The sequence below is a fragment of the Rattus norvegicus genome, chromosome 8 (genome assembly GCF_021556685.1).
Source record: "Rattus norvegicus strain SHRSP/BbbUtx chromosome 8, alternate assembly SHRSP_T2T, whole genome shotgun sequence".
NCBI lineage: Eukaryota > Metazoa > Chordata > Mammalia > Rodentia > Muridae > Rattus > Rattus norvegicus.
In genome coordinates, this window is record NC_141541.1 from 18,130,280 (window position 1) to 18,153,881 (window position 23,602).

General features: G+C 45.0%; 1 protein-coding gene and 1 pseudogene across 2 annotated transcripts in view; one reads left to right on the forward strand and one right to left on the reverse strand.

Moving 5' to 3' along the window:
- The window catches only part of Hephl1 (hephaestin-like 1), a 68,662-nt gene that overhangs the window by 30,402 nt on the left and 14,658 nt on the right, over window positions 1–23,602 (reverse strand). Inside the window, exons 1-9 of one of the 2 annotated variants that reach the window (XM_087563273.1) lie at window positions 16,025–16,245; window positions 10,892–11,104; window positions 10,318–10,497; window positions 9,009–9,263; window positions 6,148–6,316; window positions 4,498–4,637; window positions 4,245–4,376; window positions 2,165–2,376; window positions 7–157 (exon numbers count right to left, since the gene is read on the reverse strand). In XM_087563273.1, the coding sequence (XP_087419399.1) occupies window positions 7–157; window positions 2,165–2,376; window positions 4,245–4,376; window positions 4,498–4,637; window positions 6,148–6,316; window positions 9,009–9,263; window positions 10,318–10,497; window positions 10,892–11,057 (1,405 nt within the window). In that variant the 5' untranslated portion in view covers window positions 11,058–11,104; window positions 16,025–16,245. 2 annotated transcript variants of the gene reach the window in all.
- Window positions 19,518–19,919, forward strand: Rps24-ps16 (ribosomal protein S24, pseudogene 16; annotated as a pseudogene).

Consider the following 23,602-nt stretch of genomic DNA (forward strand, 5'->3'; position numbering starts at 1 on the left):
TCTCACCATGCATCCGGTTGGATTTCACGAACTCCTTGTCTTCTTTGTCGACACTGAAGGGATGCCAAGTAAACTTCTGGATGTTTTCATCAAGATAGCTGCTGAAATTCTCATCAAAGACTGTGAACAGTAGGTAAAACTCCTTGTCTATTCCTTTCTAAAGGGGATGAAGAACCAAAGACATACATCACACAGCTTGAATTTGTTCTAAAATTCACCGAAATGGATTGTCAATGTTAGCTATAGATTTACCCATCATTTCATAAATCAGGACGCTGAGTGCGGCCTGTCCCTTGTCCGCCTGTCCCTTGTCCGCCTGTCCCTCGCCCGCCTGTCTCTAACATGCCTGCCACCCTCTGTGCTGTCTCTCACTCTCTATGCTGTTGCTCGCCTCACAGGGCTCCTTAGCAATGCTTTCGAAACTGTGACATGTGCTTCTCTCAGTGACATGATGTAGGCTCAGTGGCCCCTCCCTACCCACCTGTATTCTACACGTTTCTGTCATTGTGTGTGGGAAAAAACAGAGAGAGTCAGGAGAGGAAGAAGGAAGAAGTGGAGGAAGGGAAATAGGAAAGAAAGGAGGGAAGAAGGGATGAGACAACCTGGAATTTGGGGGTTTAATTGAGTGGTTGTGTGGAGGGCAATAATTCAGAAATCAACCTTATGTCACCTGACCATACCCTATGACACCCCTTCACCTCTGGGAGAGAGTGACAACTGACTGGAAAGAAACACTCTTCTCTAAACCCCTCCTTCTCTCTACCTACCCAGAAGAATTGTGAGCAGGTTTCGGTCTACAGAGAGACTGACATACATTCTAAGGCACGTTTTACACTAATGGCTCTATTTGGGGCCAAATGCTTTTTCTCTCTCAACCAAATATCAGGTTTTTAACTGTAGGCTTTTGTTTGTTCATTTGGGGTTTTTTTTTTTTGGTCTATTTTCGTGAATTTTGAATAAGCAGTCTCACTATGAATGGTATTTGGCGTAGCAACGTCCTCTGCAAACTCCAATTTGTCACTGAGTTTTTCATTTTTAATTTTCACTCTGTCTCCATTGAGTAGGTGCGGTGTGAGAAGTGAAAGCGAGGACTCTTCACCTGTACTTCTGGCCCTTAGCCCTTTAGGCTCAGGACTTGTCAACAAAGTGAGGAGCAGGTTAGTATACTGGGGAGAAGAAGGGTTAGAGGCCAAGTCCTATGTTCTGATGACCTTCAAACTTACTAGGAATAGTTCCTGGAGTCTCATTCAGTGTCTCTGAGTCTCAGTTTCTCCACCTTTAAAATACAAACACCCTCTACTTCCTTCTCTTGCCGTTGAGGCCCAGGACACATGTTCAATGCATTACACGTGTAGACTTCCCACGGTTGCTCCCTCTCAGGGATAGCTGACAGTCCAAGATAGATCAGGATGTCTTCTGCCCTTAAAGCCCAGTTAGACAGTCCTTGAGTCCACACAACGGCCTTGTGCAATGCCAGATACCCTGAGATACAGCGTTTAAGTAAATTGCCCTGCTCTCTCTGACTAGGAGGTAATTGGCGAGGTGAGCTGTTGAGTGAGCAGATTTTCCACAATTCATCCATTAGCTCCGGCTGTGAAGAGGCAGCGTGAGATCCTGCCTTTGTCCATCCATCACTGCAACCACCTGGCTCTAACATGTGGGCCTCCACAGCACCCTCTGTACTGTTTCAGAGTTGGGACTTGGACATTAGCTATCTACGCGCCCTCTCTTCCTCGGCCACCATGATTCATTTCCAGTTTCCTACAGCAACCCTCAGCCTTGGCGCAGGCGCAGACTGGAATCACCGGGAGATTCTGATTGGACTGGTCTGCAGCATTTGGATAAAAGATGCTGAAAATGTTCACGGATGTGCTCAAGTCTGAGAAACCTCACCCAGCAAGAAAGATCCAATCACATACCCATATAGATCTCTGAAGGTTCCAGAATCAGGCAACATACAGGTAAGGAAGGCAACCAAATACCAGCGACACCACAAGCAGAAAGGATAAGGTATGGGTCAGAATCTCAAAAAGAACCATGGAAGTCAGTTGCAGAAGGAAGGGACCCTGTTTTGTTACTGGCTGTTGCTGCTTGGTCTCCAGCCAGGCTGCTGGTCCCTCCCACCTACAACCGTGGGAAGAGCGTGGTGACACTGTCGGCCTACCTGTGTCCCATCGGCATTGAGCGTGCCCTTTTTGCAGACCAACAAAGGCCCCACAAGCCCAGCACTAGTGTCCTTGATCGGCTGTACCGCTGAGAAATAAAGATAGGTCAGGCACGGGGGGTCGTCATCTGTCGGGCTGACGCTTTCTGGCACTGTCCACCGGTAGGTGAAGGTTTCACCGGGCTTGACATGAGCCCCTGGTTTCAGAAATCCTGAGGATGCAAATGGAACAGTTTCACACAGCCAAGAATGTTGTTTGCCACAAAGCAAAGGTACAAATTTCTACCCTGAGATCTTTGGACCTCAGATGCTATTTTATGTGATAGAAGTTGAAATTGAAGTGTTTTCTTCTTCACAGATAATTTCCTATATTGTATCCATGCCATGTTCAGCTGGTACTAAGAGAATTATAGTATTCCATTCACACAATTAAATACAACTCTGTAAGATACCACCAAATATCTTCTATGTGAAATATATCAAACTCAGTCCTGCAGAAGATACCCTGAAGAGTTAAGCAAGAATCCGATCTTTGGGGGCTGGAAAGAAGGCTCAGCAGTTAAGGGCGTGTACTGCTCTTGCAGAGGACCTGAGTTCAAGTCCCAACACTTGAGTATCAGGTGGTTCACACTGCCCAGTCGAGCTGCAGGAGACCCATGACCTCTTCTGTTCTCAGTAGGAATGCATGTACTGCATGTATACATGCACAGACATACATAAATAAGAATTAAAAAGCAAATTGTTAAACCAGAGCACTATCTTTAACAAGCTTACAACGTGAGGGGGCAGTGTGCAAGTACAGCGATTAAACCAAACAACAGAAGCGAGTGTGTGAGCGAGTGCCCGGGGTTCAGAGCTGCAAACAGGCAACAAAATGGAAAATGTAAAGATCACTGCTGTCTCTGCTGTCGCCCATGTGAACTGTGAATGTCCCTCCTGTTCCAGTTACCCTGAATTGGGGGTGAGGAAGGCAGGCAGGGGTGCAGTGAGCACAGAAGGCAGGGTGAGTCTGAGGGAGCATCTCCACCCTCTGTTCTGCTTCAACCATCAGCATCACCGTAAAGCTTGCTCTCCCCCGGGCCTGGCTCTATTCTAGATCACAAGGCGTTATCTCCAGTGGTCATGTTGTCTGGTGCAGAGGTAGGACATGCGCCACACACCTGGAGTCTCCCGTAAGAAGTACCAGCAATGTAAGGGTAGTTCCTGCCACCCCTTGTGTGCACAAAGAGCCTGTGCTCCCTGCCCGGTGAGGGACAGAGGCTGTAGATATCAGCCAACAATACTGAATGTTTTCAATAAGTATCTGCTGGTGGATACATACATGGTACACGTTTTTGTCAACTAAACGCTGAGATCAGATTATGATCCTCATGCCTCCTCTCACCAGCAGAATCTCCTGCAGTTTTCCATGTTGGAGAACTGGACAAGATTGTGTAATCAATCTTTTTGGCACTGAGGGAAAGGTAAGAAACTAAACTTTCCTAAGAGATAACTGTAGGTTTAGCCTAGGCCTGAATGCACTCAGTCCTGTCCAAAGCCCTGTGAGGGTGCTGTTATAATCTGGAATTGACAGGCAAGAAGCACATCCACATAATTTAAAGACTTGCTCAGAGTTGGGAAGAGAAGAGACCAGAGACTTGAACCAAACTTGCTCCTTCTTGTGTGTATAGTGGATATAGCTGTTCATATGGGGGGATCAACATGTGGGTGCATTCATTGAGAGGTCAGAGGTCAACTTTGAACATCTTTCTCGATCACTCTCTACCTTAGTTTTTCAGACAGGGTCATTGAACATGTAGCTCACTGGTTTCTACAATGACCACCCAATGAGCTTTAAGGATCTTCCTTTTTACACACTGGAGTGCGCACACACACACACACACACACATACACACCAACATTGGAGTCATACACATGCTCCGTTTGCTCTCAGCAGTGTGGGCACTGGGAATCCAACCTTAGGCCTTCATGCTTGCACAGCAAGCATCTACCTTCTGAGACATCATCCCAGTGCCCCTGTCTCTTTCGTAATCCGTTCCTCACTCACACTATGTCCTTGGGAAGCTGGCTTGAGACTTACCATCAACATTCGGCCCTGCATCCGATGCCTTGTCATAGAACACACCATGGGGTAAAATGCTGTAGACCTTGTCAGCTTTGTTGGCAAAGGTCACTAGCAGGATGTCACCCACCTCTGCCTTGATGACTGGACCTGGGAAGCCAGAGGAGAGGACGAAAAGATGAAGTAAATCAGAGTGAGCAGAAGAGTCGCTCTGCAAAGATGTCTGCTCCCAGGTGAGCGCACCCCCCTCAAAATATCAGGATGCACATACCGAGGATTCCAAGATGGGCTTCTGAATCTGAGGGCATCTTTCTTCTACTGAAAGTGGCATCCACGTACTCCGTGTACCGAGCCTTCCAATATTTTCCTCCTATTCTGTTGTCAGCTTGTGTGAAGTACACTGCAGAGTCACTGGGGAAAGACATGGGACTCTGAGAAGACATCCAGACTCATCTCTCCAGGCAGTCCTCACAGACCTCACTCTACATCTCTCCTAGGCACCACCCCTGCCCAGCAAAGCCTGCGCAGGCCTCAGCACAACACAGCCCTGGGGTCACTGACAGCTCAGCCTCCGACACTGACAACCCTGGGGCTGGTTCTCAAGCCCATTTCCCTCCTCACCTTTGCACCTCTTTCCCCAGAGGCCCCACAATCAGAGAAGTCACAGCAAAACCCTCATTTACGAACAGTGGGGTTCCAGAACAGTGTCCTAAAAAGTAGTAAGGAGCTGCCTGGTTTCTCTGCAGAGCAAACATCCCTGTAGTTCTCGATAAAGCCAATGAACAGGCTTTGTATGTAAGAAACTCTTTTACACCTGACGTGATTGAGAAATGGAGACCGAGGCACGATGTCTAGTTAATTAAATGGTTTAACCCACGGAGAAGTGTCTATAAATTATATGCCTGAAATGCCTAATTTCTAAATTCTGAAGCACAATGATATTGCCTGTGATTCATGCTACCTCTCTGTGCCTCTTAAGGTATCCAAGCTGTCACTACCCAAGACTGTAAGTCACAAGTTCACAGCCACTTTCTGAAAAATCATCTTGAAAAGAGGCTAGGAGCACTGGCCGCTCTCCCAGAAGACTCAAGTTTGGTTCCCACCACCCACATGGTGGCTCTCAACTATCTGCAACTCCAGTTCCAGGGGATCTGACAGCATCTTCTGTCCTCCAAAGGCATCAGGCATACATAAAGGACAACTACCTATATGCATAAAACAAAATTATTTTTATGTCAACTTGAAAAATGCTATGTACTATGGAAGCCAAGAGACTCAAGACTGGGGAGGTGGAGATTTCCACTAAGAGGCAACACTGGACTTGGGTTTCAGAGCATTTAACTGGACAAGGAGGCAAAGGCCCAGAGGCTGTGGAGCTTACACAAGAAGGCCTTCAGACCACAGCAGCTCCTCTCTATACAGAGTCCTGCCTTGTCCCCTCTCTGATACTGTTCTCCATGGGCATTCTGTAGCTCCGTGTTTCAAATGGCCCTGACGGCCATTTGCACATAGGAGGTGCTAAGGAAATGTTTGATTAAAAAACAAAACAAACCAAAAAGCAAGTGAGTGAGGAATGAGTGAATGAATAAGTTAGTGGATCTGTGAATGAATGAGAAAGAGGGAGTGAATGAATGGCTAGCTAATGGGTGGACAAGTGAGTCTGTAAGTGAAGGAATAAATTAATTTAATGAGTGATGGCTGAGTTAATAAACAATGAGTGAGTGAATGTATTTTTCTTGAGTTCTGATCTAGCCAACAATCACAAACAATCGTTCTCCCAGTTCTCAGCAGTGTCCACGATAAGAATTGTAGCAGCTCTGACATCATGATGTCTGCCATCGGAGACACAGTGAGATCACAGGGAAGAGCGTGCTGCACCCTGCCCTGGAGAGGGACTTAGAAACACCAACAGAGTCCTTACCTGCCAGATGTATTCAGGGGAAATCCAGTGAACTTATCGTAGCCCTGGGGACTGTAATCCCAGAGGACTTTTTCAGCCGCTATGAAGTAGCGCCTCTGTTGGCCCCGCATCTTCGGGTGAGGAGCATTACCCCTGCAGTTACCCACATTGTACTGTCCCAGCATGCCAGCTGCAGAAGGAGGAAACACACACGCCAAACACGGCATGGATAAGATGCCCAGGAGAAAGGGAACAGGCTTGACCTCATCAGCATTGAAACGTTTATACAGAAAATTGGATGATAAACAAAGTTAGCAAGAAAGGATAAATACGGGGCAGTCAATATATTTGCATGCAGTAAATATTTAAAAGTTAAAAGTTAATCATTTTAAACATAAAAAAAATCCCCCATAGGAAATGGGCAGAAACGGGTTGTTCAGAAAAGAAATGACACCAGCCAGTAAGACAGAAAAGTCTGTCTTAATCACAATTATGTAGCGCCATTGTTCACTGATGGCAGAGACACAATCTAAGCGTCATAATTCCCAGGGCTGTCAGGCAGATGGAGGGCAGACGTGCTCACACACTGTGGGTGGATGAGTAACAGTGATGGTAGGGAATCAAGCAGTGTGGGTCTGAAACTTAAAAAAAAAAAAAAAAAAAAAAAACCAGATCCAACTCTGGCACAGGCATTCCAAATCCAGGGGTTTGAGAAGACATATCTGTAAACTGTTATAACAAACGGGAGAGCGAGGAGAAGTGCTGAGCAGTACAGGGGCATCGGTGGTCATCTTGCTGTGACATTGAAGGCACCAACATGGATAAAGTCCCTCTGCTCACTCACAAGGAAACACTACTGAAATACATCAGTGCGTGGGAAAATGAGCTACAGGGAACCAGAAACAGAGCAGCGGCGTCTCACAAAGAATAGCGAGATCTCTAGATGGGACTGTTGGTTTTACAAAAGCAAATTATAGGGCTGGAGAGAGATGTCTCAGTGGTGAAGAGCACTTGCTGCTCTTGTAGAAGATCTAGGTTGGGTTCCCAGCCCCACCTGGTAGGTAGCTCACATCTGTCTGTAACTACAGTTGTGAGGGATCCAACTACCTCTTCTGACCTCCATGAATGTTTTATGCACATGATTCAGGGACATACATGTAAGCAACTACTCCTACACATAAAATATGATTAAATCTTTTAAAAAATAAAATTGCATAACTTTGTAGTTTTATAATATTTATCAGAGTATGGGCCATTCAATATTTTATATTGGTCAGTGTATAAATATCCACTTATGGCTACAAATACTGGCCAAACCAAGCTACCATGTTTGCTTCAAATGGTTGCTATTGTCTTGATTTAAATCTGGATTTTGAATTTCTATATCAGAGAGTTTCTTCCCAAATTTAAGAGTTCTACATCAAGAAGAGGAACACGGGGATTGGAGAGATGGCTCAACGGTTAACAGTGCCAGCTGCTCTTACAGAGGACTCAGCTTCAATTCTCAACACCATGGTGGCTCACAACCATATATAACTCCCATCCCAGAGGGTGTGTGTGTGTGTGTGTGTGTGTGTGTGTGTGTGTGTGTGTGTGTTGTGTTTGCATAGATAGAATGCAAACACTCAAGTTCATGAAAATAAAATAAATAAGTCTAAAAAGAATTTGGTCTTTCCATACTAGTGCTAGTATCCAGGCTGTATTAACGAGGCTGAGTTTAGTTGGGATAATCCAGAAGACTGACACCAGGATTAACTGCAGAAGAGTAATAGAAACAAGAAAATATTATCAGCATGCCCTGAATGTCAGGACTCTACCTGTTAGCATCTGTGTGTGGTAGTAACATCCACATTTAACCAGACGTTATCCTTCTGGATCTCTGTCACTGTTTCCTCTTCCTGTTTTTACCATCTAAGAACAGACCTCCCTGTACAGTGTAACTCTGCTGCTGCCCCTCAGCTGGTGCACAGGGCCCAGAGCTCCCCGCATGGGGTACGTTCTGCATGTATGTGTTGATGTCAATCTTCCCAAGCCACTGCGCTGACCACAGTACAGCAGCAGTGTATCCCAGGGTGCAGAAACCACACCTGCCTGCAGATGCCCCATCACCTCAGCCTGGCCATTGAAACCCCTTCCTGCAGGGCCCTCTACCTTCCTAGTCTCCCCCATCGCTCTTCCTTCAGAGTTATTTTGGGTTGTCCCAAATAATCAAGACTGAGATATCCAGCAGGCGAATAAGTCAGCTTTTTCTTTCTTTCTTTGTAAAGCCCACCTCCCAAGCACAGAATTTGCCAATGGACTTTTGTCTCAATAGAAAGAATGTTCCAACAGAGAAGTTTTGGAGCTGAGCGGAACTGACACAAAGAGTTAAAGATTAACGAAGGGAAATTTAAGGATTGGGTGGGGAATCAATGCCTGTTCTTAGCAAGGACTTTTCCAGTGTCAAATGTAATTGTTTCATTTCCAGTCACTGGAAGAGAACATGGACTTTTTCAGTTCGTGTGGCCTTTTGTCCCTTCTTCCATCCAGGTCCTCCCCACACACATCTCGGCTCATCAGAGGCTGACTCCCCGGGAGCCCTGTGGACTTCTCTGCAGAAGTGAGTGACACACCTATGGGGAATGTACATCTCGCACTTTGTGAACCTTGTAAATGTCTAAGTACTCGTTTCTAAGTTCCTTTAAGGCTTCAAACTGATCTTAAGAACATCACAATAAACACAGATAGAGAATGCTGAATGCACACTGTTTCGCAGATGCTAAATATGTAAGTAAAAGTGACGCATGTGGAACTCTACGGTGGAGGAACCCACTCCTGGGCTGGTAGTCCAGGATGACAGGCCCCATCTCGAGCCCCTCCACAGCAGCCTCCATCCAGTTTACCTTGCAGGTGGTCACTAACTTGGCAAGTTATCATCCATTTCCCAGGATTCTCCACTATCATTTCTGTTGTGAGGAACGTGGCTGGAAACAGGTTGACAACATCCGCCCGGTGCCCTCTGGTGATGAAGGTGTTACCATAAAAATAGATGGAATGGATGTCTATCTCATTCCCCATCCCAAACAGGTGCCAGGACACAGATTCACCAACACACATCTCAGGCTCGGGCAAGTTTCCAAAAAGGAATCCATTGAGGGCTGCAAACACAAATGCACCAGTGAAAGACACGCCCCTACAGATGCAAGCAGGACCAAAGCTGGGCGATCTGTGTCGGGGTCATTCCTATAATGCTCTCCGGCAGCAATTTCCCCAATCCAAATGAATCCCACTATTTAAAGTGCTAATGATGAGGGACTCTGAGATCTGAGTCCTAAATGGGACATCTTTACTAACCCTCCCCCGGGTAGGCTCAGAAAACACTGTGATGGAGTGACAGGATGGGAGGGCGGGCACTGTGAAATGCTCCCTTCTGGATGGGGTGTGTCAGAGGCGCTGGTGTGTGCATAGCATCCGTGGTCCTTGTGCAGAATTAACACTTCACCATCCCAGCATAGATAAGGGTAGGCAGTCAGGAGTGTCAGGTGTGTATCTGGCAGTTGGTGGATACTAAGGAAGGAAGAGCCCCTTTGCTCTAGGAGGACGGTCATTGATAGGTGGCCCATGGCCCAGTAGGTGGCCATGCCATGCTCCTGCAATTATGGGAAGCATTAATCAGGCTCAGTAAGTATAGACAAATTTTAAAAGGAACATATGAGGTTGGGACAGAAATATGATGGAGATCCTTGGAGAAAGAAGTAGAGTGGATATGACCAAGATACACTATGTACAGAATAAATCAAAAGATTATCTTGGGGCCAGAGAAATGGTTCAGTACTTAGGAGCACTCGCTGTTCTTAAAGAAGACCCGATTTGATACCCAGCCCCCACAAATGTGGCTCACTCTGGTTCCAGGGAATCCAATCCTTCCGGCCTCCTTGGGCACACACTTTAAACATGTTCCCAAAACGTTGTTTCCTCTCTGTTTTCTATACCACCGTCTTGTCCGTCCCACTAATGTAACTTGTGTATATGGCCTTTCCTTTCTTTCTCAGACTATTGGGATTCAGAGTGTGTGTGCTGTGTCTTATACCGAATCACTGTCATCCAAAGCCACACATCTTACGCAATGAGGTCTAGGGTTTCCATGTGTCTTGCTTCCCTGAAGTACTCTTCATGCAGAAAGCCCTGTTATGTACCACGGTACACACTCACCATGCATCTTGTTGCTCCTCTGGAAAACAGCGTCACTTTTGTCAACAGAACTGGGATTAGTGCAGAACTGCCTGATGTTGTCATCCAGGTACCAGCTCTGGTTCTCATCCACCAGAGTGAACATGATGACAAACTCTCGGTCCACGTCAGTCCTCGCCCCTGAGTGTCTGTTCAGTACACCTTTAAGGAACACCAAGAGCAGGGTTGGGGATTTAGCTCAGTGGTAGAGCACTTGCCTAGCAAGCACAAGGCCCTGGGTTCAGTTCCCAGCTCCGAAAAAAAAAGAAAAGAAAAAAAAAAAAAGGAACACCAAGAGCATAAAGCAGTTAGAGGTAAGCTAAACCTCAGGGCAGGCCCCTCTCCTGCCAGCCGTGTTCAGTAAACGTGACAAGGATAATCAAGGGTAACTTGCATCCCATAACGTGCAAGCAGAAGCCAGCTCTGGTGCAAATGACAGGACTGTAGAAAAGTCACAAAGCAGAAGTCTTGAGCACTGAGAACACAGAGGCCTAGATACTCCCTAAAATCGACACACCTAGGAAGAAGCTTTTGGGGCTGGGGACTGCCTGCCTACCTTCCTTACACACCAGCAGGGGTCCAATTAGCCCAGAGCAGATATCCTTGGGGGCATCAATGTGTGAGTGGTACACCCAGGTCAGGCAGTTGGCATCTGCCGGAGCGGGTGCATATTCTTCTCTCACCGGCCAGACATAGGTGTAGTTTTTGCCAGGGGGGACCATGTCATCCTCCTTGTTCTTTCCAGACGTCCCATCTGGGTATAAGGCTCCTTTTAGTCAAAAGAAAAGGAAAGCTGACATTAAAACCCAGAGATTTTTATGCTACAGTAGAGAGAGCAGAGCTTTGAAATCAAACGGAAATGAATTTAAGTGCATTTGCTGTAGAACTTGAAACTCGCTGAACTCTTAGTAGCCTGGTTTTCACTGGAAAGCTGGAAGGCTGAGACGTCCCCTGCAAAGATCGGAGAACTCAGTGAGGAAAAGCGCACAGAGTGCTTCTCCCAGAAACAGTCTTCCTAATAAAGATACTGGTGATCCTGCTGTACCAGTCTGGAGGCTTTCAGTTCTCCTCACTTGTCACTGTCTTGAGATGGGACAGAGGAAACAGTAGGTTCTATTTGGGTGCCTAGTACAGACTCATCTCGTTTCACAAGAGGTGACAAGGGGTTTCTCCCAGCTTCCAGAGACATTACCACCCTGAGAGAAAGACTGGACTAGGTATTAGGGACACATGGACAGCTGGGGACTAAAACAAAGCAATGGGAAGAGTGTAATTTGAAATCAGAATACCCGGGCAGAGACCTAGGAGTGTTAACTGCACCGTAGATGAAGTGTGTAATCATACAATAGGTGAGGTGTGTAATCACACAGTAGGTGAGGTGTGTAACCACACAGTAGGTGAGGTGTGTAACCACACAGTAGATGAGGTGTGTAATCACATAGTAGGTGAGGTGTGTAATCACACAGTAGGTAAGGTGTGTAATCACACAATAGGTGAGGTGTGTAATCACACAGTAGGGGAGGTGTGTAATCACACAATAGGTGAGGTGTGTAATCACACAGTAGGTGAGGTGTGTAATCACACAGTAGGTGAGGTATGTAATCAGTCACACAGCAGGTAAAGTGTGGAAAGTCGCCCTGTGCTACATTTTATCACTAAGATTCCTGCATGGAATTTTTCAGTTAAGGAAAGTTCAGTGCACATAGTGTGGCAATAGTATGCAGAAGGCAAGTGACCAATCAAGGCACAGTATCATCATCAGATGACAGTGTATCAGCTTCATAATGAGATGGATTTAAGGGGCCCTGAAGGACCAGGAATTTCAGGTCTTTCCCTGAAAAGGACTTTCCCTATTACTGAAAAGAACAGAGGACTCTTAGGGACAGAGAACACAATGGACCTGCTCCAGGTCCACTGCCATCACTCGTGCGTCCAACTGTCCATCCATCAACAATGAATTCGATATACTATATGCTAATGAATGGGGTTCATATTACAAATCCAATTCAAATAAGATGGCAGCCCTAAGGAGAGATATGGTCCAAACCTAATGTTATTCTCTTAATAAATTTTACCGTAAAAGTGTAATTGGTGTTTAGCGAAGGCTATGAGAGGAAAACAATAGTCAAGCCTACTGCACATCAGGGGTCATGGTCCTGAGGACCGAAACCAGGACCTCAAGCGTTCTAGGCAAGTGCTCTACCGCTGAGCCACGCCTCAGACGGACCACATCTGTTCTTCTGTGCAGCCCAATCCAGTGCATACTGGTATCTATTTCATACGCTAACACCTTCCCACACAGGGAGTGAGATCTGAAACAATTTATGCCAGACTTTCTATCGAGACTATCGAGGAGAGAGTCTGCGGACCTCTTTGACACTCACTCATTCAACTGGATTTCTTTTTGACACCAACTTTCAATAACTATATGCTACACAACACTTAAAGGTAAAGCCGGAGATAACTGGTGATAAAGCCAGAGGAATTTTCCATAAAAAAAGCAAGATGTAAATTAGAGTAGTTGGATCCTGTCAGGAATAAGGTCGTATTTAGGTTATACTGTTAGATATAGACCTAGTGTATATCAGCGTAATATGAATAAGTTATATTATTTCTTCCTTCTGCAAAAGGAAACTTAACAATTGCTAGTGAGATGTTCTGAGAGAAAATCATGTAGGAGGGTGTTATATATAATACATTGCATATGAAATACATTACATTTTCCATCTTTTAAACACGAGTTCTGTATTGTCTTTCAATAAGAGGTGAGGATATTTAAGGAAGGCTATTTTTACTCAGAGTTAGACCACTGTGACTTATTACTTTTAACTTGATAAAGGATTTAATTTTACAGAGAAATAAAGATAAACTCCAGAAGGCTACTCTCCATCACCCAACCCCCAAAGCCCCTCAAAGAATCCCTAGGTGACTCCTGCAGTGACCTTCTTGACCTTTCCTCTCAGTCTGCATTTCTGGATCTCTCATCTCTGCCTGCCGCTCATTACAAGTGAAGGCTCAAAATAAAATACAACGCTGGCTCCATCTCCCTGTGCCCAGCGCAGCCACCCTGCATGACTGTACCCCTCGCCACAATGCCATCCACTAGACGCACAGGTCGCCTTGACTTTAAGATGCCTGAACTCCATGCCTGAACTTGTGCTGACACCTTTCTAGGCAGCCAGTATAAATTTTCCCAGCCCTGTGCACCGAAAGCCACAGGTCTGAAGCAAAAGCACCTCTCTCCCCTGTCTCCCCTTCTTTGCCCCTTGCCTGGTTCTCAGTCTTCCACTCTGCCCCCGTGTGCTGTCACAGAGCTCACCCAGATTGCAAGCCACGCTCATTTCCTAGCTGGCTTTCCTGAATCTTTCACCTCTGTGGTAAGAGTTCTCTTTCTCATCCCAACTCCAGTGCTTTCACTCCCTGCTTAGTCGTCTCACAATCTTTCCTGAGTACAGGACGAAGGTCAAATGTGTTCTGTGTGGCTCCCCATAGTCAGCATGGGCTAGCTCAAGCAACCCATGAGCTAAGTCTATTCTCCAAGTGCCTTCAGAGCAAGGACAGCAAACCCACTGAGATTAGACAGCCTAGAACCAAACCTTCTCTTGATCACGTCATCGCTAGAAGGCCTGGAAATCTCCTTTAAAAAAAAAAGAATTTCAGAACGTAAAATATGAAAATTATAATACCTATCACGTAAAGTCACGGGAGCTTATGTGACATGACATTTAAAAGGCCTGTCACTGTGCCCGGCATATGGTAACTATTCAAAGAGCCACTGCCTATTGCTCAGTCATAACATTGCTCACATTTAACATATATGTATAAACGGTGACGAATGCATGGAAGCGTTTGATTTATGTATAGTTTTCATATTAGTCTGTAAAAACCACGGACTAGGGTTTATTTCTCCTCACTGTCTATACCAGTGCCTGCTGTGAGGGTTGCTAGATACATGTCTGTTGAAGAAAGAACAACTCCATGCTATTGCCTTACGGTGTCCCTCTCCAAAGCCCTGTAAGTGTGATGTATGGATGGGTTTGCACATGGACAGACAGACACGAGACAGACACAAGGGGAGTTAATCGTCAGGTGTGGGCCTTGTCCTGAACTTCAAGTGGGACCCCTGTTCTTGCTTTGATTATGAAATGCGTATGGGTATGAATCACAATTCTTTGATTCGAAATTCACTGCGTGAGCTTTGTTCTCAGGGGGAACTTCTGGTGACTGCCACTGAAATGGAGGGACCGGAGCCCCACAGAAAGGCATGGTGCCAGTTTTCAAGAGGACAAATATCATTTGAGATCCATAACTGAGTGTGAAGATAAATTAGGAAAGCGATGCTGGTCCCACATGCTGCTTGGCTTCCAAATCCCTTTCTCTGCTCTTCCCCTGGGAGGATGTCTGGGAGGTGCTGACCGTGTGGCCACTCATCGTTGCAGTCCTACTACGCACCCAGCAATGTCTGTTCACAGTGACACTAGCTTGTTCCCAGAACCCGATAGAAACTGATCATAGGGGAAGGAGGAGGTCAGCAAATCCAGATGACTCCAAGGCTGGAGGAGCAAGGGCTGCTGGAGTACACTGGGTCTTGTTTACTCCCAGGATGGGGATAGGGTTGGGAAGTTGGAGGCACCTATTAAAGAAAACTGTAAAATGTGTTTCAGTTCTCTGGAAACTGAATAAAGGAGCCTAGCACTGTTGGTGTTTGAGCAGCTGCTGAGCACTGGCCAAGAGCTCCAGTCTCACTTTTCCTCCTCCCCCAGGGCACAGAGAGGTAGTTGGATCCAAATGGTCACAGATGAGGTCCAGCTGTTGCAGCCATGGTAAACAGAAGCTTTTTTTTTTTCCTAGAAAGGTGGGCATTGCTACATAAATGTCGATGTTATTGAGAAGGAATGATTCGGGCAGCAAGAGGAAAGGGGGAAGATTTCTTTCCTAGCCTGAAGTCATAGCGATGCCTGGAGCAAACAGAGCCCTGGCCGGCTAACAGGGAGATGTCTATATACAAAGAGAAAACACAGGGAAGGACGCTCAATGTTTAAGGGCACCTGCTGCTTTTGCAGAGGACCCATGTTTTGTATCGATCAACCACATCGGGAACACACAAACGAGAGAGAGAGAGAGAGAGAGAGAGAGAGAGAGAGAGAGAGAGAGAGAGAGAGAGAGAGGGAGGGAGGGAGGGAGGGAGGGAGGGAGAGAGAGAGAGAGAGAGAGAGAGAGAGAGAGAGAGAGAGAGAGAGAGAGAGAGAGATGTTTTAAGAGGAACCGTAAAAAGAGAAGAGACAAGAGGCTAAGGGAAAGTGAAAGCAGGGGCGGGTGGGGGCGGGGGCGGGGCTGGAGGCATGTGGGGCAGGGGCGTAGCTGGAATCTAGAGGGCATTGTCCAATCCACTGACAGAACCAGACCCCTGCTCAAGATGCCGAAGCACAGCCTCTGTCCAGTGACTTGCACGTCCCTAAGCTCCGCAGACACGAGTCTAGTCTTGAAAGTAAAACCCCAAACTGAATGAGGCATAATGAGAAACTTTCTCCGGAAAACAGTTCCGCAGACTGGGCCCGGCGCCTCGCTAAACAAAGAAAGATAAAAACAAGCAACAACATGGGGAAGCTCACAACCCAGGCCTGTGAATGGTTTTTGGACTGTCCAGTTTTCCGTAGAGAAATGTCAAATGGCTTACAGCAATACGTACCCCTCTGTACCACCGCACAGGCTTGGTTACAATCTTTCAGGCCGGGTAGAAGCTGTAGAGAGGACTGCAGGGGAGACCTCCTGGGGAGACCTGCTCTTGGGTCTCTGTTTCTAACCCTAATGGCAGCACTGAGGAAATCCTGCTGGAAACCAGTACGAAGCTAGAGGGGAATCGATCCTAGAGACAGCCCACCTGGCTCCTGCACACCACGGGCTACTCACATGGTCCCTGGGTAGCTGCACTTGCTGTTTAACTGTTCTGTATACAGAGTTCTTAACTCAGAAAGGTGAAGAAATCAACATTATAATGGTGTGTAGTAATACTTATGCCATTACTTAGTCAACATCTCAGACGGGTACGATTTTCTTTGCATATTAGATTTAATACTACAAGGGTTAATTAATATCCAGGTGATGATATAGGTAATATTTGAAAGTTATTTTAACCTTAATTCTGTTAAAACACCGGGTGTCGAAGGAATAAATAACATTGGTATTAAAATCACTACACTGAGGCTGGAGACATGGCTCAGCAGTTAAGGGCACTGGCTGCTCTTCCCAAGCACCTAGGTTCTGTTCCCAGAACTGACATGGTGGTTTACCACTGCCTGTAATTCCAGTTCCAAGGAATCTAATGCCCTCTTCCGGCCTTTGCTAGCACCAGGTAAGCATATAGTGCACAGACATACATGCTGGCAAAATATATATATCATGCTGGCAATATATATATATATATGTATATATATATATATATATATATATATATATATATATATATATATATCATGATTTAGGTTTTTTTTTGTTTTTGTTTTTGTTTTTTTTTTTTTTTGATTCTTTTTTTCGGAGCTGGGGACCGAACCCAGGGCCTTGCACTTCCTAGGTAAGCGCTCTACCACTGAGCTAAATCCCCAGCCCCATGATTTAGTTTTTAAGGAGGCATCGTTGGCGTCTATTCAAACTTTTAGCACAAATCTAAGCATTGGAGAGTTCACAGACAAGCACTCAAGAGAATGAAAATGTGTGGTAATGATTCTGAAGGCTGCCTCTTTGAAGCCATACATATCAAAGTCCATGATGACATCACAAGAAAACAAAGTATTCTATGTGCACATAGACACAAAAATTGTTAGCAAAGTTTTAGCAGATCAAACCCATCAATATTTAGACATTTAGTATTTCAGGGTCAAATAAGATTCACCCTCATGACATCAAAGTTGCAAATTAATTAATGCAACATATAAACGGATTCAAGGGCAAATATTGCAGTCACCTCAAAAGAAGCAGAAACGCATCAATGACATCCAGGACTCCCATGAAACACTCAGCCACCTAGGAATAGAAGACTTCTTCCTTAACTCAACAAAAGGCCACTAAGGAAACCCCACAGCAAACATCATGCGTAATTAAAAGGGAAACCAACTGCTTTCTTTCAAAATGGAGAACAAGACAAGAATGCCCACCTTTGCCACTACTATTTTCCTGAAGGTTTGCCAGTTTAATAAGTAAAATAAGGGTTAATTCATCTTTATTCATAATGATGCTACAGTGTCAAATTACAGGGGGCCTACTGGTTACTAATGAACAAGTTCACCCAGGCAGGAAGACACAAGACCAATGCACAACATCAACTCTGGCTTTACACTACCAACAAACCATCCGAGAGAAACCAAGAAAGCTGCTTTCTGTGAGGAATAAGACAAAACAAACTCACAGTGTGGACGCCAAGTTGAAGGCGCTGCCGGGAGTTGATGAGGCTCCAAACTCCTGTTCTGGGTATCGTCAACATGTCAAGCCATGACTTTTCATTTTGTGTGGCTCTTTTTACTTATGCATTTATTTATTTTTAAATCAGCATACAATGTCATGGGATTCATATGACATTTGATACACACATTGTTCTTATTAGCCCTTCTCTATTCCTCCACCCCCAACCCTGTCTCCTACTTGTCTCTTCCTCCTTCCACTATGTTCCCTCTGCCTTTGGGTTACACAAATTCCATCTGACTTTGTGTCCCCAGATTCCATCATTCTCTCTTCTGCATCAAACACAACTGGACAAACTCTGCCGTGCACTTTTCCCTATGGATCCTGCCTTATTTATACAATGTTGATACTGAGCAGTGACAGGAAAGTGATTGAAGTTTTGAGAGAATAGTTACCAAGTCCTGTGTTAGGATTTGGGAATGGTGCCCAGAACAATTCAGATTGGTCTCTCTTTCCAGGAAAACCTATGTTCTAAGGTACAGACAGGTACAAACAGTAAGTAAAAACAAAATGGTCTCTTTTACTGTACCAGCTTGGCAAATACTATGGAATAAGCCAATGACCCAACATAGGCGATACACATATAAGACAGGGCCAGAGAATACTTCCTAAAAATGAGAAGGACCGGGACTGGAGGTATAGCTCAGTGGTTAAGAGCATTGACTGCTCTTTCAGAGGTACTGAGTTCAAATCCCAGCAACCACATGGTGGCTCACAACCATCTGTAATGAGAGCTGAGGCCCTCTTCTGGTGTGTCTGAAGACAGCTACAGTGTACTTATATATAATAAATAAATAAATCTTTAAAAAAAATGAGAAGGCCCTTTAGATGATTTCGTTGGTTCTAGTAATCTCCTGAACTAAGTTCAAATAAATCAATTTTCTGAGGCCAGGTCTCATGATCTTCACAGGTGTTCTAAGGGTTAGTGATATAAATAAATATACTTATATTTTTATGAAATATATATATTTATATATTTATCACATGTAGCCTAGATCAGATTCACCACTTATCTAAAGATGGTCCTCCTGCTTCCACCCCCAAGGTGCTAGGATCACAGTGTACACCATCTTTATGAGATGCTGGAAATCAAACAGTTCTGAGTGTGGGCTAGGTAAGTTCCTGTCAGCAGTGCTTTGTGTCTGCTCATATGGTGTGGTATGTGTGATGGCCAATGTTCACTGTCAGCTTGACAGAATTTAGGGAGATGTGTTTGTGGACATCCCTGTTAGAGACTGTCTTAACTGTAACTGAGGTATTTAAAAATGGGTGACACCATTTCATGGTGGACCTGAAATGCCCTAGAGGCATTTCAAATGTCAAAGGCTTGTTCTCCTGGGGAAAGGTGATGTTCCTCTGGTGAAGCTAAGAGGTAGAGTCTAAAGGAAGCTTTTCAGGTCACAGAGGGGACAATGAACCCAATTCTTTCCTCCTGTCCCCTTTCTCCCTCTCACCCATGAAGCAAGTGGTTTTATCAGGCCATGGATTCCACACCAGGATGTGCAGCCTCCCTATGGGCCAACAGCTGTAAGTCAATAGATATAATGGAACCTCCCAAACCAGGAGCCAAAATAAATCTCTTTTTCTTTTTAGGGGTTGGGTCATCTTAGATATTTGTTACCATGATGGAAACCTAATAGAGTTACAAAAATATATACTTGCTGGAAAATCTTCATATCAAAAGTCTAGCACATTTCCTCCTCTAGAGCTCCAGCACCGAAGCCATCATGAATGACACGGTAACCATCCAGACCAGGAAGTTCATGACAAACCGTCTGCCTCAGAGGAAACAGATGGTCACTGATGTCCTTCATCCTGGGAAGGCCACAGTACCAAAGACAGAAATTCGGGAAAAGCTGGCCATGATGTACAAAAGCACACCAGACATCATCTTTGTGTTTAGATTCAGAACCCACTTCGGTGGTGGCACGACAGCTGGCTCTGGCATGATTTATGATTCTTTAGATTATGCAAAGAAGAATGAGCCTCAACACAGACTTGCAAGACACGGCCTTTATGAGAAGAAAAAGACCTCCTGCAAACAGCGAAAGGAACGCAAGGACAGAATGAAGAAGGTCAGGGGGACTGCAAAGGCCGATGTTGGTGCTTGGAAAAAGCCAAAGGAGTAGCTCTGCGGTGACTCGATGTTCTGCTGTGATATGCAAATTACTGAGAGGAGAAAATAAACTAACAAGCTTCTACGAAAAAACAAAGTCTAGCACAAAACTGCTCCATCATTTAAATCAAGAAACTCCTGAGGGCTGAGAAGAAAGAGAGAAACATGCACAAAAGAAGCCCCAGAAACAGCAGGGAGACAGGCAGCACTGAGGTAGCCATCCTGTAGCCCAGGCTGGGACTTGGGATAGGAGCAAGCTGCCTTCAGCCAGCGTTTCCCTGACACTCCGGGAGGGCGTGTCAGAAAGCCAGTCAGCTTCTGGGGGCGCGGGAGCTCAGAACCCTGTTCATTGTACGTAAAGAAGAAAAAGGAAGCCGGGGCTGCAGCTCAGTTGCTCGAGCCCTCCTCTGGCACACGTGACGCTTTGAGTTCAGTCCTGAGCATCACATGAAACCAGGAGGGATGTTGTACGCTTGTAATCCCAGCACGTGGGAGCAGAGGCGACCGGTCCCAAAGTCCAAGGCCAGCCTCCGCTACTTGAGAGCCTGTCTCAAAAAAAAAAAAAGAAAGAAAGAAAAGAAAAGAAAAAGAAAAAGAAAAAGAAAAGAAAATAGAAAAAATAGCAAGAGAGGAAAATAAAGAAGAGAAGGAATGGGGGAGGGAGGGAGGGAGGGAGGGAGGGAGGAGAGAGAGAGAGAGAGAGAGAGAGAGAGAGAGAGAGAGAGAGAGAGAGAGAGAGCGAGCAGAGGGAGACAGTGAGTGAGTTTTAGGACCAATGTGCTCTCTGACCCTGACAATGTCCGTAAGTTATCTGTGTGACCAAGCAGAAGCAAGAGCCAGTGACAGAGAGGGAGAATCACCTTCGGAATCCTTGTTGTAGAAAACACCGTGAGGGTGCAATGAGTAAGGTCTGGAAGCAAAGTTCTTCAAGTGGATAACGATCACGTCGCCCACTTCTGCCCTCAGGATGGGACCCAGGAACCCCAGCCAGGGGGGCTTAGGGATCTCGGTGGAGTAGCTCCCATCTGTGAAGTGTCTATAAACCGCCTTCTTGTAGATGCCACCTATCCTGTTGGGCCCTCGCTCCAGAAATAAGGTCGCAAGTCTGGAAGCAAGAAGGAAAACATTTTCAGTTGCAATTCAAGGAAAATCCTGTACAGCTAGTCCTTAAGGGGTCATCAAATGCTGGATAGCATTTCTAATTTGGTGTTCACCATAATCGGTGTGGCCTCTGCAGACTCACCAAAATTACTTTTAATTTGCCAATGTGGAAAGGACAAGTCAACAGGCGTGAACAGTACTCACAGAAGAGCAAAGTGCTCTGAAGTCACACTGTCCCCTAACCCCTTACAGGCCACAGGACCCCCATACAAAGTGAGTGTGTATGCATGCATGTGTGCATATGTGTATGTGGTGTGTGTGCATGTGGGGGGATGTGTGTGTGTGTACATATATGTGTACCTGTATGAGAGTGCATGTGTGTGTGCTTGTGTGCATGCGTGCGTGCGTGTATGTGTGTGTGATATATGTGCATGTGGGGGGGATGTGTGTGTGTGTACATGTATGTGTACCTGTACGCGACTGCATGTGTGTGCATGTGTGCATGTGTGTATATGTGTGTGTTCATGTGTGTGTGCATGTGTGTGTATGTGTGTGTGTATGCGTGTGTGTATGTTGCATGTGTGTGTGTACTGGTATATACTCATTTGTACACATTTGTGTGGAAGCCAGAGTCAAATCCTCAGGTAGTTTCCTCAGTCACTTTGTCTTCTGAGACAAGATCTCTTGCTTTAACCTAAAACTTGGTGATTCAAGTAGGTTGCCCCGCAGTGAGCCCTGGTGACCTGCCAGTCTCCACACCCCAGGACTAGAAGTTCAAATACAGCCCACCAGAGTGATGAGAACTTAGTAATTGAGCCATCACCCCCTTCAGCTTTCACTCAACTCACACTAACTGTGCCCTCGATGTCTTCCTAGTACTGTGTAGGTCCAATAGGACTCTAACTGAGGAAAAATCACATGCTGGACAAAGCCGTGGGAGGCCAGTGTTAACTGAGTGACTGATTAAACAAACACAGGCAAACCTTTTCTCCTTTATTTTGTAGTAAATAATGCTCACTAATCAGCAAACTTTAAAATGTTAAATTGTTTCATTGTTAAGAGATGTACTAATTCAACACAACCCCCATCAAAACCACAGAGATGTTCTTTGTAATGATGAAAAATAGTTCATAAAATTCACATTAAAACATGAAAGATCACAAATACCCAAAGCAATGCTAGGCAGAAAGAACAACGTTAAATATTACAGCACCAGATTTCCAATTATCTGAGAGAGTCACAGTGACCGAGAAGGCATGGTATGGACACAAAGTCAGGGAGGGTTAAGAGTAGAGAAGAACGGAGCAGCAAGTTATAAACCTTCACGGCCACATGCACTGAATTTGGACAAAGGTATGGAAGCCATACATAGAAACAGAGACAACCTCTTCAACAAGTAATGCTAGGAAATCTTGTCAGTCCTCATGCAGGAGATGAAGCTGGATCCTTACTTTGTGTGCTGCACAGCAATCAATGGAAAATGAATTAAAGACGTGATTGTTAGACTCAGAACACAAACCATGAGGAACCTATAGTTTTATAGGTGCATCAATGGCTCTCCTAAAAGCACTGTAGGACCCAGGTGATTATCACAGGGCTTACTCAGTAGAAACACATGGAATTGAAATGTTGCTATGCAGCAAACGAGATAATCAGCAGGATGAAAATATAGACTACAGAATAGAAAAAAATTGGCCAGCTATATATCCAAGAAAGGATTGAAACCTAAAATTATAAAGAATTCAAAATTTAAACGTAGGAAATCCATCTAGTCAGTAAATAGAAGAGTGGATTACATACATGGTCCTCAAAGGAAGAAAGGGAAACATCCAATAAATAAATGAAAAATTCTCACCACCAAATGAGCTGAGTGCAACTGAGAATTACATCGGGATTCTATATCGCTTCAGTCAAGCTGGCTATCATCAAGGATAAAGAGTAGTAAATGCTAGACACAATAGCAGAAGGAAGAGTCTACAACCAAAATACAAACTGCAGCGAAATACAAACTGTCCCAAGTATTGTTGGAATTTCCTCAGAAAAGAAAACTGTAACGCTGTTGGATCTGTTCTACAGCTCCTGAAAATTAACCAAAGAGACTGGAACCAGCGAAGAAATTCTGCACATCTAGGTTCACTGCAGCACAGTGCCTGATAGCCAAGATGTCATTCCTGGATGAGCCATTACAGAAAAAGTAGTAAATGGATGTCATGTAGTTCCACATAATATACAGGAAAATGGATGGAACAGAGGACTCCGTGTCAAAAGAACTAAGCTAGAGTCAGGAAGACAAACATATGTTTCATGTTCTATGTAGAACACAGATCGTTGAGTGGGGAAGGATCATATGAGAGGAAATGGGGAAGGAAAGGGAACAGCAAGAAGAGAGGAGGATAGCAGAAGAGCAAAGTCCTGATATAAAGGGATGACAGTGTCACAAGAAATTCAGTTACAAAATATTCCAACAACTTAAAAGTAATAGTATCTAAAGAATCTTTAGAAAGTAACTATGATTAAAATAAAAACAAGGTAGTGTTCTATAGATATCCGTTAAATCCATTTGGTTCATAACTTCTGTTAGTATCTCTGTGTCTC